This window comes from Gossypium arboreum, chromosome 3, assembly GCF_025698485.1.
Source record: "Gossypium arboreum isolate Shixiya-1 chromosome 3, ASM2569848v2, whole genome shotgun sequence".
NCBI lineage: Eukaryota > Viridiplantae > Streptophyta > Magnoliopsida > Malvales > Malvaceae > Gossypium > Gossypium arboreum.
This window is the reverse complement of record NC_069072.1, coordinates 14,790,286-14,808,520: the sequence shown is the minus strand read 5'-3', so window position 1 is coordinate 14,808,520 and position 18,235 is coordinate 14,790,286. Positions and strand designations below refer to the sequence as shown.

Sequence of the window (18,235 nt, the reverse complement as noted above, 5' to 3'; positions counted from 1 at the left end):
ACACTTCACCTAAAAAAAAAGAGGAAAGGTCAAGGCGAAAACTCGCAAAGGGTAACTTAAGACCAAATGGGTTTGAGTTGAAAACCTAAAAAAGGACAGCTCAGATTTAGATCAAAGATTAAACATGTGGTGTTTGGGTTTTCTCAAAAAGAGAAATGTTACATCTTAGGGTATCAACAAAGTACTCTAGATCTCCTAAACACATATCAAGCTCAAAATGGTGCTCGAGAAGTTTGTGTAGAGAAGCTCATGCTACAATATTTGGGGTACCTGTTTTCATCTTACTCATTTTGTATTTTAGCAGCGTTTGCTATTATGACTAATCTATTCATTTTGAGCTTTGCTCCCAGTAAATTTCAATCATGTCCATTGTTGCAATCTTTTCAAGAATTTTTTCATTAAAATAACGATTAGCGGACTAATAATATTCAAGTAAAATGGGTTTTTGTATATTGCTCTGAAAGGTTTCCTAAATAGTATAAGGACCTAAAACGGGACCACTAATCAGAATTGACCAAATCTAAGAGTTGAAAATGTTTGGAAACGAATAGTTTAAATTGTGATTATTTTTGCTGGTTTCCGTCAAAGATACCAGATCTGAACAAGAAGACATGGTAACACATCAGTGATGGAATATTGAAAAAACAACTAGCAATGTCAACCTAAACATTAAAAAAGGGATCATTATCGAAAAATGACATTCTGCATTCATGCAAATATCATTCATATACATCCAAGTAAGAGCATTTAATTCATTCTGATGATAACATCCTAATCGCTTGGCATAAATATAGGCCCACGAAATGGATTCTACAAGTCATGTTCCCCAGAGAACGGTGTAATAGATCAGTGAAACCACAAATCCTACACCCTTGAAGTTGCAACGAGACGGATTGAAGTCATCATGGCAAATCTTGTCTTTATGAATTTGCAGTGGAGCAAATTAAAGCCACAAATCTTATCTCCCTAAAGTTTCAGTTGAGGAGATTGAAGCTACAAATCTTATCTCCCTGAAGTTGCAATAGAGCAAATTGAAAAATAGCTACAAATCTTATTTCCCTGAAGTTACAGTGGAACAAATTAAAGCTATAAGTTACAAATCTTATCTCCCTAGATTTGTAGTGAACTATATTGAAGCTACAAATCTTATTTCCCTAAAGTTGCAGTGAAATAGATTAAAACTACAAGTTACAAATCTTATCTCCCTGAAGTTGTAGTGGAGCAGATTAAAGCTATAAGTCTAATCTCCCAAAAGTTGCAGTGGAGCAAATTACAGTGACAAATCCTATACCTCTGAAGTTACAGTGGGTCGGATTAAATCAAGTCACAAATATTGTTTCCCTGAAGTTGCAGTGGAATAGATTGAAGTTGTAAGTCTTATCTCTCTGAAGTTGCAATGGAATGGATTGAAGCAACAAATCTTATACCTCTGAAGTTGCAATGGGTTAGAATAAAGTTACTTGAAAAGAAAAGCACCAAAAAGGTTGAGATTCGGCGAGATTAGACAAAATTGGTCCTTTTTAAAAGTCTTTGCTCCATTCTCGTTACACAATGAGCAAAGAGGTAATGGCCCAATTTCACCGGAGCCCAGATTACAAAAATAAAAAATAAAAAATTAAACCAAAAAATAATAAAGTCCAAATTAAAAAACAGTTCAGTTACAAAAAATGTCACTCCCAAATTTATAGGCCCAAATGGCCTAAAACAAAAAAAAAACCCTAATGGCCCAAAAACCTAAACAGTGTACAGAAACCCTAATCCTTAGCCTACGCGCTGTCGCTTGTCTCACGTCGCCCGAGGTCTACCACCGTCAAGTGCCCCCTTCCCGTTATTGACTCTAAAGGCACTTGCAAAAAAAGAAGAAGAACAGACAAACATGCAAAGGCAATAGGAACAGTAGAAAAATATAAAAAAAAATTGTTTAATAAACAAGTATGTATTGGCTATAAAAGCCAGAGAATGGATTTGTATTGGAATTGTTTTTGAACAACAGAGAAAAATACAAAAAAGCAATAAAAAAACCAACAGAAAAGTGATTTATTTTTTTCTTTTATTTATTTTTCGAATCTTTTATGTATATAAAAGAACACTTAAAATAAAAGAAAAATAAGGAACTTACCTGACGATTCGTGTTCCACTATCGAGAGAGGCCGAGTTCGTCACCTCCGATTCGGTTTCTTCGAGATTTCTATGATTCAGTGGCTTTTTGGGAAAAACTAATCCCAGATTTAGGCTCAATGAGTCGAAGCGATCAAAAAGGGGTTTTTTGTATTTTTCGACCAAGTAGAGACCAAGTCGTGGCCGGTGATCATGATTGTGGAGGCTCATTGGACCATGGCGATTCTAGGCTACTTTCAGAGAGAAAACATAGAGAAAGATGAGTTTTTTTTTAAAACACTAATGAAATGAATTTTTTTCGGATTTTTAACTTAAATAGGGGATCAGAACGGCATCATTTTGGTCTGGGTCTATCAACCCCAAAACGACGTCGTTTTGAAGAATGACCCGAAAGCTAACCCGAGACCCGACTCGATCCGTGCAAGATCCGTGTGTTTTTTATGTGAGGGTCTATTTGCGCCTTTGGTCCTTCCGCGTTTGCGATTTATTTCAATCTAGTCCTATCTTAGTTTTTATTTTTTTATTTTGTCACTTAATTTTATTTTATTTTCATTTTGGTCCTTGGACATTTTAAGAGGTGGGTACCTAAAACGGCGTCGTTTCAGCCGACCTGACGACCCAACCTGATCCGTCTTAGGATCCGCGTGTTTTCGCGGCATTGGTCTATTTGCGACCCTGGTCCTTCCTCTTTTAGACCCTTTTTAATTCGGTCCTAATTTTGTTCTTGTTTTTCTTTTTTAGGTTATACCTTTTAATTTTAAATTATTTTCAATTTCGTCCTCCGATTTGCCAAAAAACGGGGCGTTTAATGGGCTTGGGAATATTTACTCAGTTGGTCCCTGCTCCTTTGTGCGTATCACATTTTAGCCCCTTTATCATTTATTTTATCCCAATTTTCCCCCAAAATTCCACTTAAGTTTCGATTTAGTCCTTATATTTATGCATTTATTTTTTTATAATTTAGGCTCTTAATTTCATTTCAATTTTGATTTAATCCTTATTTATTTAATTTCGACCCTATATAGATTTTATATATATATATATATATTATTTTTATATATTATTTTATTTATTTATTATTTCCTTTACTTTTTTAATGTTTAATATTGGTCTATTGTATTTCCTTTTTATTGTACATTTTTTTTTCTTTTGCCTTTACTATTGTTATTATTATTTCATTATTATTTATTTATTTAGTACCTTTTTTATATTATTTATTTATTTATTACCTTTTTTTATACTTTCAAAATTAGATTATTTATACTTCCACATTTATTATTATTATTATTATTACTTACCTTTCTTGATTATTTCTATTATTATTAGAATAATAATTATAATCGATCATTGTCATCTTCATTACAAATTGGTGTTTTATCACTATCGTAGTTACATTATTGTCATTCACTAGCACAACATTTTTATTTTTCGTATATCATCGATCCATTTTTAGACACTACCATTTCATTTTATTTCATTATAATCACGTCATGAATCGTGTTTAGATATATTTATCTATTGTTGTACTATACCCCAATAAGATAAATACACATTGTTTTAAATGTTACATTTTGTATTCACTCGAAAAAGGAAATTTTTAAAATTAAGGCAATGTTCTGTATGTGGAGATTCCAGAAGTCGTGCCCTAACTTACTAGGTCTGACTTTCTCTTTGAACCTTTGAACCTAGATAATCGAAAATCCTTTCTAAATTAAAATACTTGAGATTTAATTAAATAATTGAAAAATGAGCAATATTATTTTTGAGAATTCGAGATGTCGTGTCCTAACTTACGGGATGTGACCTTTTTGTTTACCTCGAGATAAGAAGGTCTTTTACATCTGTTTTAATTTATTTAAATGATTTTAATTAAAAATATCGTTATGTAAGGTGGGATTGTGTTTTAAATTCTCTTCAAATTTTCAATTCTCGACATTAAGGCATTAATTAATCAACTAAGTACTATTTTTGGGCCTTACGAAGGTGGTAATCCTTCCTCATGCGTAACCGACTCTTGAATCCATTTCCTAGATTTTGTAGACCAAAAATCATCGTTTTAGTATATTTAAACTTTTATTAATATGATTAAATTACGAAATGATCCGATCATACCTAATAAAAAAGATTGGTACGACTCCCATTTTCATTTGTTTTAAAATCAAAAGTTGATTTAAAAAAAAAAAAGGTTTCAACAACATAATAATTAACTTCACTATTAATCGCATCATATAATAATTTAATTTAAATTTATTTAGGAATCAAATTATATATCATCATATATATTATAGATTTATATGTCATAAAAGTCTTTAAGAAAATGCAAAAAAAATAAAATCAATTAAGCCCTTGCATTAAATTAGCACCTAATTAAGCCTATGTCATTAACTAAAACAATCAATTAAGCCCCTCCGTTAATGATTTCTGTCATTGACCATGTTGATCGTTAAAATAAATTAACGAAGCAATCAGATGGTGACATGTGGTAACTTATGGTTTAATCTAATATTTCCCCATAAAAATCATTAAAATTTATTAAAAAGTAATATAAATATAGAAAATATTAAAAATATTTAAAATATGTAAATTGATATGATCTTTAAAAATTATAAATATTATAAAATATACAAAATTCTAATAAAATTAATAAAATAAAAATATTTAAAATTTTATAAAAACTATAAAAATTATAAAAATATTAAAAGTATTAAAATTGATATAAACTTATAAAATTATAAAATAAAATAAAACTTAAACTAAACAAATTAAATTATCTTCAATATAGTAGGAAAATATATTCTTCTATATATATCACCTCTCACAATTTAATTTCAATGCATCACAATATATTTACAAATTTGGTCAACTATGTTTTTTTTTCAAAGGTTAAATATATATATTTTTAGTATTTTTCATGTTAATTTTATAATCCATGGTCAGGATTCATAATTGTCTCTCCCAACAATATCATATTTAATATTTAAACCTATATCCCCATTAAAAATATAATGTGCCTTATCAAATATATCATATTCATTCACTCTTTTATAACTTCAAATAATTATTTTCAATTTTCTTATTACCAATATTATTGTAAATCACTATAAACAAAATTAATATAAAATAAACTTTCCTTTTAATGACTTAATTAAATTCATATTCGTTTGCACATACATTCTAATTGATTGAACACTTTCAAAGAACATATTAGAGAATACCTAATTTTTTTAAATAAATTGCTTGAGCACATTCTAATTGCTTTGATACTATGTTAAAAATATTTAATTATGTTATTTTTCCGAGTAAAAGAAATCCTAATGTATGTTTAAAGATTTTATTTTAGGTTACATTAAATAAATTAATGACCAATTATATATATAATATACCAAGGTGCATAGATTATATAAACGACAAGTGGCACTCTCCCATTTCTTCATTTAATTTTTATTTTTAAACATAAGAAAAATATTTGTTTTCCAAAAAGAATATAAATAAAAATTATTAAAAATAGTTTAAAACCAATTTTGTTATAATTCTATGATTTTTTTTATGAAAAGTGTTCAATATATATTTGAGAAAATAGTTTTAAGTAATAAATTCAAATTAAGTAAATATAGATTAAGAAATTTTTATTTAGAACTTTTATGCTTAGCAGCTTCAAAACATTGACTAAAATTTTTGCCTATTAGAATTAATTAAAATATTCTGATTTAAAAAAAGTCGATTGAGTCTTAGTTCGATTAGTATGGGCATTGTTGTCAATGTAGAAAGACGTGGGTTCAAATGCATTGAAGCAAATTATTTTCTTATTTATGGGTTGGGGAGGGTTATAAGTAGTTTTAAGCATTCTCTTAAAGAGAACAAATATGTTTGAAATTTTAATTAGATTGGTCAAAAAATATTTAAAAATTAAAATACTGTTAAAAATAAATTTTACAAACATTATTAATTTTAAGTAGTTCAGATTAAAATTTTAAATAAATATTTATTCATTTAAAAATTTAAAATTTAAAATTTAAATATAATATTTAATTTTTATCCATTTAAAAATTAATTAAAAGTTAGCAATTACACCTATAATTTGCCACAACAATTGTTTTAAGTCACATAAAAAAAAAGTTTAAGGGTGCCTTCAATTTTTTTCAAAAAAAACAATTAAGCCCCTACTTTTTTTTTTTTGCACTCAGTTGAATACTTGAACTTTCAAAATGCATCAAAAAAGTCCTCAAACCTTTTCAAAAAAAGCAATTAAGCCCCTACCATTTTTTTGCACTCAATTAGATATTTTAACTTTAAAAATGTATAAAAAGACCCTCAATTTTTTCAAAAGGAAAATTAATCTCCTACTTTTATTAAAAATTAGAAAAAAATATAAAAATCGTAAAAATAAAAAATTGTAACATTTTATAAAAATCATAAAATATTATAAAATATATAGAAATATAAAAATTATAAATTTTATAAATTAGTAAGAAAATTATAAAAATGTAAAGAAATATAAATTTTATAAAAAAATTATAAAAATTATCGTACTAAAAGAAGTATTTTATAATTTTTCTATAACTTTTATTTTTTATTTTTATCATTTTTTCCACATGTCACTGTTGTGTTATGACATGTGATGATTTTAATTGAAAAAATTAGAGGTCATTAATTTTTTTATGATTTTTATAAAATCTTACAAATTTTTTATTTTTATGATTTTTATAAAAAATTCTATTTTTAATAAATTTTATATTTTTTATTTTTTATTAAAATTAAATAATTTTCTAAAATTTATTATTTATTATATTTTTCTAATTTTTAATTAGAGCAGGGCTTAAATGTTTTTTGAAAAATTTTGAGGGCCTTTTAATGTATTTTGAAAGTTCAAGTACCCAATTGAGAGGAAAAAAAGTAGGGGCTTAATTGCTTTTTTTAAAGAAGTTTGAGGGTCTTTTTTATGCATTTTGAAAGTTCAAGTGCTCAATTGAGTGAAAAAATGAAGAGCTTAATTAATTTTTTGAAAAAATTAAGAACTTTTACTCCTTAAGCTTAAAAAAAACTATATCAATACTTTAAATTGATAGATTAAAATATCAATAATTTGATTTGTTGGATAATGATTTAAACAGAAATAATGTATATTTAAATTAAATTTTATTTACATGCATAGTTATTATCCCAAAAAAAACTGATCAATACACTTTATTTTTAAAAATGGAAGTTATCTGAATAATTTTACTATGAGATAAAATAAACAAATTTAAAATGATAAGTTGAGATATTTAAAAAAATAATTAATATGATAAATATTGGTTTCATTATTATCCTTTATTCTCTCCTTTGTGCAACACTAGCCCTTCTCTCTTATGTTTTTTCTATATATTTTAACTAATAATTCCTTTATTTATATATATAAATTAATAAATAAGTTAATGACATTTTAAATATTTTTAAAAACATTTATTGCTTAAAATAGTTTTTAAAATTAGAACTCTTGAAATTATTTTATAGAAAACGTTTAGAATTATAAAGTTAAACACATATATATCACTTAATAAATCAATGTAAATAATTTGAACAAAGTTATTTTAACTATAATTTTACATCTTATTAGCATGACTTTAATTTTTGTTTAATGTATCTAAACATATATTATAAGATTCATCTGTGTTTAATTTAAGAAATTATATATATCATATCCATAAAAATTTAAGATAATATTTTTATAAAAATATTATAAAATAATTTAATTTTATTTATAATATCAATCATAAATTACATTAATATAAAATTATAAAATAATTTTATTATATTTAATTAATATATACAATCAAACCCATATATCATCTGATTAGACTAGCTGCAGAAAGTATAGAAACCAAAAATTTCGTTTATGACAATATTTTTCGATTATTTACATTAATTATTAATCATTGGCAGAAACAACTTGTAATTTACATGTGTCATAATTTTACTGTGACAAATGTCAACTATTATTTTAAAACCCTAACTTTATTTTAGTATATATATGATAAGTAAGGTAAAATATATTAATAACCATAATTAGAGTTATCAAGTTATCAAGTTAGAGTATATATATGAAAAGTGCTTACTTTATGCTCAAGGAGGAGTCTTGGAATTCGAAGGACTGTGATCCGGAATATTGTTTGGAAAATTCCAGGGCCACAATGAGTTAGACAGTTTATTTGGTTAGTTTTTAAGCAGCGACTTTTAACTAATTCTGAAAAGGTTAGAAGAGGTATTGAGCAAGTCGTTTCGTGCCATCTCTGTGGTCATTCAACGAAGGATATTCTTCATACTCTTGGGGATTGCTCTGTTACAAAGGAAACAAGTCATTCCTTCCAATCATTTCGATAGCTTCTTCACTGGTAATATTTCAGAATGGTTGTTCTCGAATTTGCATTCTTATCCTTCTGTCAGCACAAGAGATTCAACTTGGGCTTGCCTTTTTGGGATACTTCTTTGGCGCATTCGGAAGAATCAAAATTTGATCATCTTTCAAGGGATTTCAATGCGTCCTAAGGACACGATCAGTGTCTCTTATAGTTGGGCAAATCATTTTTCCTCTAATCATAATGTAGCGTTGGAGTGCTGCCCAAAACAGTCAACTGTTCCTCAGAACTCAGGTAGGTGTTTTTATCTTTACACTGACGATGTTGTTCACTTTGTGTCTGGTTTCTCTACTGCAGGTGGAGTAATACGTGATGATAAAGGAAAGTGGATCTTAGGATATAATCGGCATTTGGGGAAATATACAGCAGCGGTTGCTGAGCTATGAGGAATATTAGATGGGCTTCTGCTCCTTCAGAAACAAGGATATGATGAGGTCATTATTTAGTCTTTAACCTTGAAAATGTTATCTCTATATGTGAAAGCAAGCTTAATAGTCCAAAAAGTTCTCTACTAAGAAGGATTCAACAAATTCTAGCCTTTGAAGAGAAGTGATCCTTAAATTATATTTTAAGAGAGTCTAATTGGGTAGCAAATGCTTTGGCAAAAATGGCTTTGATGAGGAGCGAAACTTTGCACATGTTTGAGAAGCTCCCTTTGAAGCTTAATGTGATTTTGAAAGATAATTATATCTTTGATAATGTGATTAGGAATTAATTTTGTATTACCTTGTTTTATTTACCAGAAAATAAAATAAAATTTGTCCCACATATATCTTTTTGTGTGTATCGGACTTTGAGTGTTAGGGCAGTTACTTTCCCCATTAAGTAAATTTGAAGTTAAATAGATTAAATTTGATAAATTCTTTTAGGTTTTGTTTATTTCATCACAAATTATTTGTAGAAAATATTTTTATATTTTATTTTATTTATTTCATGAAAAATAGTTTAGTTAATGGAAAAGAATTTACAGGTCAATGGAAAATAATTTTTTCTTGTAAAATAATTTACCCATTTGAAAAGCGTAAGTCATTTTCCAAAAAAGTTGCGGATAATTTTATTTTTATACAAAATTAACTTAAATCAAGCTTAATAATATTATATTAATAATAAAATTTATTTTTATTTTTAAAATATTTAAAATATTAATATAAAATATTATAATTTTAATATTATTAAACATACATATTTAATTATTAATATTTAATCATATAATAAATAATTTATTAAATTTAATATTTCAATTTCATTTTAATAATAAATTTTAAAAATAATAATTTTAAATAATATTCTTCACATATTATTGAAAATATGCAATATTAATATTTTAATAATAAATATTTATTACAATTATAAATATATTAATAATAAATATTTTGTAGTATAAAGGTTAAAATATGTCATAAGTCCTTGCACTCTTCACAAATTTAGAATTTAGTCCCTGTATTTTTATTTTAAGAATTTAGTCCTCTACTTTTTAGATTTAAAAATCAAGTTTAATTGTTAACATTATTTTTTTTAATTTGGTGTCACATTTTAAATAAAAACACTCATTTAGTACTAATGTAATTAAACAATGACGTTGTAATGAACTTGGGTTTTACAAAATATTTTTAATATATGCAAAAAACAATGTAAAATATAAATGGATAGATATAAAATAAACTCAATTAAATAATGAAAAGGTAAAAAATCTTAAATGTATGTTTGTTTCATTGAAAACAATTTTATGAAATATTTCTAAGAAATTTATCAAATAATAAAAATATTTTACACAAATTTATTTAAATACCAAAACATATTAATATTTTAAAAAATCATTTTCTTAAAATCATTTCCAGTGAATTAAACGAAGTGTCAATATTATTTTCTTTTCATAAAATTTAAATTTGAGACTTCACGTAAAGGAGCATTGAATTCTTTACTGGTTGATCCACAACACTCGATCCAACCCAAGTCAGTGGCCTAATAGGTACTCTTGTGATATTTTTAAGATGAATTTTGAGTAACAATGCTTTTAGGGATGGAACTAAATTTTTGGCACGATGTAATGCAATTCAAGGAAATGAGAGTAGACAGAAAATGTTGAATGCATTTTTAAGTAGTGGAATTTAATGGTAAATTTAAATTGACGATGCGTTCATCTGTGATTAATGTAAAAATAACGGTGATAGAAAAATTAAATATTGTAACTATATTATAATATAAGATAAAAAATAAATTAAAGACATCGTACTGCATTTTACAGCTTACCTAAACTCACCTAAATCTGATTAAATTTTGAATAATCATGTTGTGCGCATATGATTTTGGTGCTGCATGAATTGATTATTAATGGAAGAACCGTCTTCATAATATTGAAAATGTGGTAAAAGCTGCCAACATCATGGTGCATGAACAGAATACGGCCCTTAGCCCCTCGCTAGCTCATCATGGTGCTGATACAACAGATGAGGTCTATCATCTGTTTTACTATTATTGCTGCTCTCAGTGCTCAGCTTTCTCACGAATACACGCATTAAGGGAAAAACACCATGAGAAGGAGATCTAGAAAGTGGGCCAATGACTTCATTTTTCTTAGCAAGTCATGCCAATTAATCAACAGTATAAATCAGGTTTTTATTATCATTGGAAAAAAATCAACACAATACATACAAAATCCACCTCTAATCAAAAGAACAATCCCGAAGATTGAACCAAATAGAGCCTCATTTTTAAAAACAAAGTCGAAATAGGTAACATCATCCGCATTCCACACGGATCACAATGCATCACAAGCACAAACACAATGAAAAAGCAATCACACATACCCTTTGTGTGCACCGATAATCTAATAATGGATGCACTCAATAATCTTTACGTTGTCATCTGAAAGCAACACTTGCTCATGTTCCCAAGGTATTTTGGAATGGTTAGAGTCACAGGTTTGATTTCTAGTATTGAAAACAAAAACTATTGCTTAATCTTTCAAACAAGAAAAAAGGGTTAATCCATGAATCATGTGCCCGGCCTCACACAAATGGATTAGGACGGAGGCATGTAAGTCCCTATTGTCTCTTTTCTTTTCTATCTGTCTGAAAGGTGAAGAAAAATGACTACGCTGCAAATTGCTTTAAATCAGAGTGATGTGACGGTGTCCATATTGTCTTTTGTAGATTCTTTTTGAGGGATATCAAATTGCTTCATATTGGAATATGTTGACATCTAAATTAAAATAAATTTAAAATATTACCCTAAACTGGAACAAACTAGTAATTACTTTTATTATTTATTTTGAATTTAATAGATTATGTAATAATTTTATTATTTAATTTATGAAAAATATTAACTACAATAGTAAATTTAATTATACTCTCAATAAAAAAATACCTGGTTGAACTTAAAATGATTTTGTATTAGGATAAATTATAAAAATAGTCATTTTAATTTGCGTTAGATTACGTTTTAGCCACTTATGTTTGAAATGTTACGTTTTAGTCACTCACGTTATCATTTTGTTACGAAGTGGTCACTTTGCTGTTAAGTTCCATTACCTCCCTAACGACAATCTTATATGGCAGTCCAAATAGGTTTTAAATGTTAACTTAAATATTCAATTGAGACGAGAATAGGGTTTTAATTAAATAAATTTAATTAATTAAAATTTTTTAAATTAATTACACCTTGAACTGGAAAAGAAAACGTTTGTCTCTTTTTTCTTTTAGTTTTTTTTTTTATTTTGACTGAAAAACTATTATCATCCCAATTGGACATTCAGGTTGACATTTAAAACTCATTCAAACTGCCATATAGGATTGTTATTAGGGAGGTAACGGAGTTTAACGGTAGAGTGACTATTTTGTAACAAAATGATAACGTAAGTGACTAAAACGTAACGTTTCAAACATAAGTGACTAAAATATAATTTGAGACAAAAAATGATTATTTTTATAGTTTACTCTTTATATTATTAAAAGTGCCAACTTTAATTTAAATATTAGAAAATTAAAGAAAATCTCAATAAACCCTATATGATAACTTAATGGTTAAGAGTGTTTACTAGTTGAATTACATTTATTATTTATTATTATAATTTAAAAAAATCGATGATTAGTTTCTTTTTACTTATGGTCTCATCTTTCAAATTTGTGTCATGAAGAAAACGTGTTTCGGCGCCATATAAATTTTCTTTTATTTTTTCTCTTATATTACTAATGAAAGAAAATTAATATTATTTTTAAAATCTCAACTCCAACATCGATTGATAGGCTCTGGAACACTGGGTTTACAGCAAAAAGGAATAAAAAATGACTTTAAAAGTGAACTTCCATATTTAACTTTTAAAAAGGCTTAAGTTTTTGACATTTTTTTTTTCATAATAAGTAACTTCTTCCTTTAATAATTAATTCATATGTATATTGTTTTCATAATATAAACGTCTTAAAAATATTATTTATATAATTCATTTCATTAAAATTTTACACATTGATTAATTCATATACAATAGTATTTGTTATTATTACCCGCTGTCCTAATTATTTTTAATTCATAGTATGTGAAGTATTCGCATCTTTTTATGAGATAGTATTATATTAGTTCACATAATTATAAAATTAAATTTATGTCTATAAAATATATATTAATTTTAAAATAGAATACGAATTAACATATATAAATACATACCTACGACCTCTCGTGCCTAAACAATAACCGAAAATTTAATCTATTTCTGTTCTTTCTTATCAAACCGTATTTTCATCGTAGTCGACGTAGATCAACGACACCAGCTAGTAGCTAACTCATGGCCTTCCATAGAAAAGAGGTTGCCAATTTTATTTTTTATATTTTAAAAGATGGGAATTTATCATTCAAATGATTGGATAGTGAAATTCACGCGCTGACTCCCCGAACGTGGTAACGAACAAATTGCTTTTTTGGCGGTATCGTTTTCACTTCGCCTCCACTCCAACTTCCCTGCCTCAACTTATAATAACCGCTTTCCTTCACCCTCTCGCTTCTCATCTCATACATATTCCCAACTAAGCTGTGAGTAACCATCTCTCTCTCTCTCTCTCTGTTTGAAACCCTAGCTGTTGAAAGAAAGTGAATTTGAATCTCGGAGATTTTGAATTTTTCTATCCTTTTCACAGTTTCCTGAACTCTGTTTTCCCCCGTTTGTAATTTGCGTTTCCTTGAGAGGTTCCGGCTGTGAGAATAATGGAAACGAATGGGAACGAGGAAGTGACGAGCTTGTACTCTTTGTCCTGCCGTGATCGACGGTTCTCGAAGCACATCCATGACAACGTCCACGGCAACATCTACCTTGATCCGGTATTAGCTTCACTTCCATTTCCGAACTTGCACTCGTGTGTTTTTGTGTGTGTGTATGTGATTTAGGTAAGTAAAATAGTCTCAAATCGGATTTTATTATTTAGTTTATGTCATAATAATGTTTTTCTCTGGTAAACGATTTTTTGGGTTGAGCTAGTAAACGAGATTTTAATCGGGGAGATATAAAGATAAGCTTTGGAATCTACGAATCTTCGTGTCGAGACAAATTGGAAGAATATGAGATAAATTAAAAGAATTTAGCAAGTAAAAAATTATGAAGGAATGACGAATATCTTGTACAGATTTAGAAGTTTCTACTTTAGAATATGGACACAGCTCAAATTTGATATTATTTTTCTGAAGGTACTGTTGATGATCAAAGTTTTTCTTGAGATGACTTTCTGCTTTACTGTTAATGCAGTTCTTCTTACAATTTGTTGACACAGAGCAGTTTCAGAGGCAAGCTTGATTTGATTTTTTTTGAACAATATGCACATGTATTTCACTCCTTTTTCATATATAACTAGAAATTATATGTTTTTGATGATTTTACTGTCTACTGCAGACTTCGCGAGCTAAAGCAACTTGGTAAGCTGAACTTTCTTACATCAGATTTTTAGGAACTTAAATCGGTTTGCTGATCTAAGTTGCTTGCTTATCAGGTCTAACGCACATGGTGTACCCTGGAGCTGTTCATTCTCGCTTTGAGCATTCTCTGGGAGTTTATTGGCTGGCTGGTGAAGCTGTTCATACAGTTCAAGGTCACCAAGTACGAACTTGACTTCACTGTCTGGTGGTTCTCATTCTGATCTCCCATTATATTGAGACATTCTCCTTATTCGCACGGCATCCTTGTAGGGCTCAGAGATCAACATTGAACGTAATGATATCAGAACAGTAAAACTTGCTGGTAATCATCCTCGTTACTGATATTTTCTTTCTTCTAATGTTTCTGTATCTAACCTTTTTTTCTTATTTTTTCTGGTTACGTGCGTAGGACTACTGCATGATGTTGGACATGGACCATTCAGCCATCTGTTTGAGCGCGAGTTTCTTCCCCGGGTTCTTAATGGATCTGAATGGTGATTCTTACATTCAACTCTAGATATAGATTGTTAGTTTTGCCTCAGATGTAAGCACTAGGTGCATTACATTCTCGTAGTGAATATGCAATTGCTCATTATCCTAAGAATAAAATTGTGATTTGTATCTCGGTAGTGTCTAGTATTTTCTCGTTGAAGTTATTCCTGCCCTGCGAGTTTGAAGCTCTTAAATTTTTTTCTTCGTTATGTTCAACATTCAAAAATTTCAATTTGTGTACCTTCTGCTTGTCTTATATAAATGACAATGTTCCATAGTCTGCACCGCATGTTGGGCATCTAAATCTAATAAAAAAAAATTAAATTATAACAATTTATATTGATCTCTCATTGCTTTAACCCCCCTTTTTTTTTTTTTTTCTAATTACTTGTGGGAATCTATTAGGTCTCATGAGGACATGTCAGTGAAGATGATTGATTACATTGTTGATGCGCACCACATTGAAATAGATGCTGCAATCCTTAACAATGTGAAGGTTGAATTATATTCTTTGAAATTTCAATTGCATTATATACATGAAAATTAGCTACATGAAATGCGAGGCTTGATATAATTTTGCCATTTCGACAGGAAATGGTACTTGCTAGCTCAGCAAATGCTTCACAAAATGTAACTACTCGTAATTCACCTAAATCTTGTTTGTTCTTTCACATTCTCGTCTGTTTTTAGTTTCATCATCATTTACCTGGCCATCACAATTTTAAAGTTCGTTTAATGTAGACTGTGAATGAAAAGCGTTTTTTGTATGACATTGTTGCAAATGGTCGAAATGGGATAGATGTTGATAAGTAAGTAATCGATTTTCCATAATTAAGTTTTATTTCTAACTTTACTACAATTTGTGGTTTTGAAAGTAGAATCAATAATTTCATTTTCCTTGCAGATTTGACTATATTGTACGTGACTCTCGTGCTTGTGGCCTTGGCTGCAATTTTCAGTTTCAAAGGTAGGGATTAATGTATAATGATCATATGATCATTTTGTTTAATACATACTCTGGTGGGATGTTAAGTTTCAAGCTAATTCAACATTTCTGCATCTGCAAAAGCGCAGAGCTTTCTAGTTTATTGAACATATTTTGTAGTTGTGCATATTCTTCATGTTCATTTTAACTTGCAGGTTACTGGAAACAATGAGAGTGATGGGTGATGAGATATGTTACCGGGCCAAGGATTGTTAGTATTTGTCCAAATTTATTATCTTCATCTAACTATTAATCTTCAACTAATATATATGTTTCTGACAGATCTGACTGTCCACAAGTTATTTGCTACTCGAGCTGATTTACATAGAACGGTTTATACGCATGCTAAAGTAAAGGTACCAAACTGCAATTACTCTGTTTTGTCCACAACTTCAAAATGTTAGTTCTGGCGTATTTGGAGCTTTTTAATCTGAACTTTTTAACAGTAAATGCTACAGGTGTGTACAAATAGTAAATGCAATAGACTTTTGACACTTTGGCGTTCTTTTTTCCTTGTTCCTCCAGGCAATAGAACTCATGGTTGTAGATGCTTTAACATTAGCAAATGGTGAACTTAGTATATCAGCCTCAATCCAAGAGCCAGCTAAATTTTGGAAGGTCTATTGAGCTTAAAGCATTATTTACACTTAATCTTCAACATTCCAACTTTTATGCTAGGACTTCAATTGCCCTTTAACAACTGCAGTTGGACGATTCAATATTAAGACAAATTGAAACTTCTGATAAACAAGAGCTCAAGAAGGCCAGAGATCTGGTCCTTCGCATCCGGAGAAGAGATCTGTACCAGGTCTTCTTTAGGAAACATTATTAATAAGCAAATAGGGTTTTCTTTCTTAGAGCGTTTTTAGATTGTCCACTTCAACAGCTGATTACATTTTGCAGTTCTGTAATGAGTTCGCTGTTCCAAAGGACAAACAAGAACATTTCAAGGACATCACTCCTCAAGATATTGTTTGCTCTCAGGTGATAAAAAGAATTTTATGCTAGATTCTTTACTCAAAGATTAATATCCAACTGTAATGACAAGTAATCTTCTTATCAGAAAAATGGTGACACTCCATTGAATGAGGAAGACATTTCTGTGAGCATCGTGAAAATCGACCTGACTCGTGGGAGGAGTAACCCTCTCGAAAGGTACTTGCGGAAGAACATAATGTTTTCATTGCACTTTTTTTTTTTTTTTCCTTTTCTTGAACATTGTAACAGATTTGGTGAGGCTCTCCTTGCATGTATTTCCACATCCAGCATAAAGTTTTTCCAGGTACTAACACCACTTCCTACAAAATATTTCATACTTCCATATTGTTGCACCATGATGATTGCTAAGCAAAGTAGAGTTATGGTGCTAGCTGCATACTCAATTTATAAGTTGGAAAAAACCCAAAATGAAGCAAGCACCCTTAATACATTAACTAGTTGTGTTTTTTGTGATGGATTCAAAATTATCCATAACACTGAAATTAATTTAAGATAACGGCGATGTTGGGATTTCTTGTTCAGGATTATGAGAGCGATTACAAATTTCCGATAAGAGATGAGCGCATAAGTCACTTACTGCCTGCATTTTGTCAAGATATGATTGTCAGAGTATACTCCAAGAAACCTGAACTGGTATGGTCATTGGTCCTAAATTGATTATGTTTAATTTCCACGAATAAAGAATATTACCATGATTTAGATGATATATATATATATATATATATGCATATGTATTAATTATTATGTTTCTCTCTCTATATGTGTGTGTGTGTGTAGGTAGGAGCAGTTTCTAAGGCCTTTGAAAATTATCAGCTAAAGACATATGGAATGAAAGCACAGGTTCATGACACTCCTGAGAAGAAGAAACGTCGGGTGTAAACAGTAATCACCCACTACCTTCATATATAAACAAATATAGTACAATACTCATTCTAGAAATGTACATTACTCTTATGGCTTGACAGTAAAAATTTTCCCATACAACATTTAAATACTAAGAAACCTGTTATGGTATGCGTTAAAAATTAACCCATTTTGACCAGGGCCTCATCTCTTGTGGATCATATATGCTTACTGGTAAAAAGAAAAACAACTGTGCACAAAGTTAATTGGCAGCTGTGCTATTACCATGCATGCTCTTTTGCTTTTCTTTTTCCTCTGTATCGGGCTTGAATCATATTAAGTTCTTACGGGAATTGTAGTTCTTGGGTTTTGGTTTCTGGAAATTAATTTATGGAACCCCTCAAGTAAATAATTTTTTTTCTTTGAAACTGATTAATTTTGATAATGTTTCTATCACAAATACACGAAGGTGGAATTCATTTACACAATTGTAAAACGATTTACTCAT

The 18,235-nt window shown here is 28.9% G+C and overlaps 1 protein-coding gene across 5 annotated transcripts; it reads left to right on the top strand.

Moving 5' to 3' along the window:
- Positions 1-13,403: 13,403 nt before the first annotated feature.
- On the top strand, positions 13,404-17,913 carry LOC108475487 (uncharacterized). Of its 5 annotated transcripts, none has more exons than XM_017777457.2 (19): positions 13,404-13,535; positions 13,640-13,820; positions 14,242-14,279; positions 14,386-14,408; positions 14,483-14,589; positions 14,679-14,730; positions 14,818-14,902; positions 15,306-15,396; positions 15,492-15,530; positions 15,642-15,709; positions 15,805-15,867; positions 16,041-16,096; positions 16,168-16,241; positions 16,411-16,503; positions 16,592-16,693; positions 16,789-16,869; positions 16,949-17,167; positions 17,407-17,517; positions 17,662-17,913. In XM_017777457.2, the coding sequence occupies exons 2-19, from the start codon at positions 13,707-13,709 to the stop codon at positions 17,761-17,763; spliced, it is 1,518 nt and encodes a 505-aa protein (XP_017632946.1). In that variant the 5' UTR covers positions 13,404-13,535; positions 13,640-13,706; the 3' UTR covers positions 17,764-17,913. The 5 variants fall into 5 exon arrangements, with proteins under 5 accessions (XP_017632946.1, XP_017632948.1, XP_017632947.1 ...); XM_017777459.2 differs by having other exon boundaries at positions 13,427-13,820; positions 16,949-17,040; positions 17,152-17,167; XM_017777458.2 differs by having other exon boundaries at positions 13,427-13,820; positions 16,949-17,040; positions 17,113-17,167.
- Positions 17,914-18,235: the final 322 nt, after the last annotated feature.

Coding starts and splice junctions, on each gene's coding strand:
- LOC108475487 (XM_017777457.2), top strand. CDS start 13,707: ATGGAAACGAATGGGAACGAGGAAGTGACGAGCTTGTACTCTTTGTCC. Junction 13,821..14,241: donor GCAACATCTACCTTGATCCG/GTATTAGCTTCA, acceptor CTGTTAATGCAG/TTCTTCTTACAATTTGTTGA. Junction 15,710..15,804: donor AATGGGATAGATGTTGATAA/GTAAGTAATCGA, acceptor TTTTCCTTGCAG/ATTTGACTATATTGTACGTG.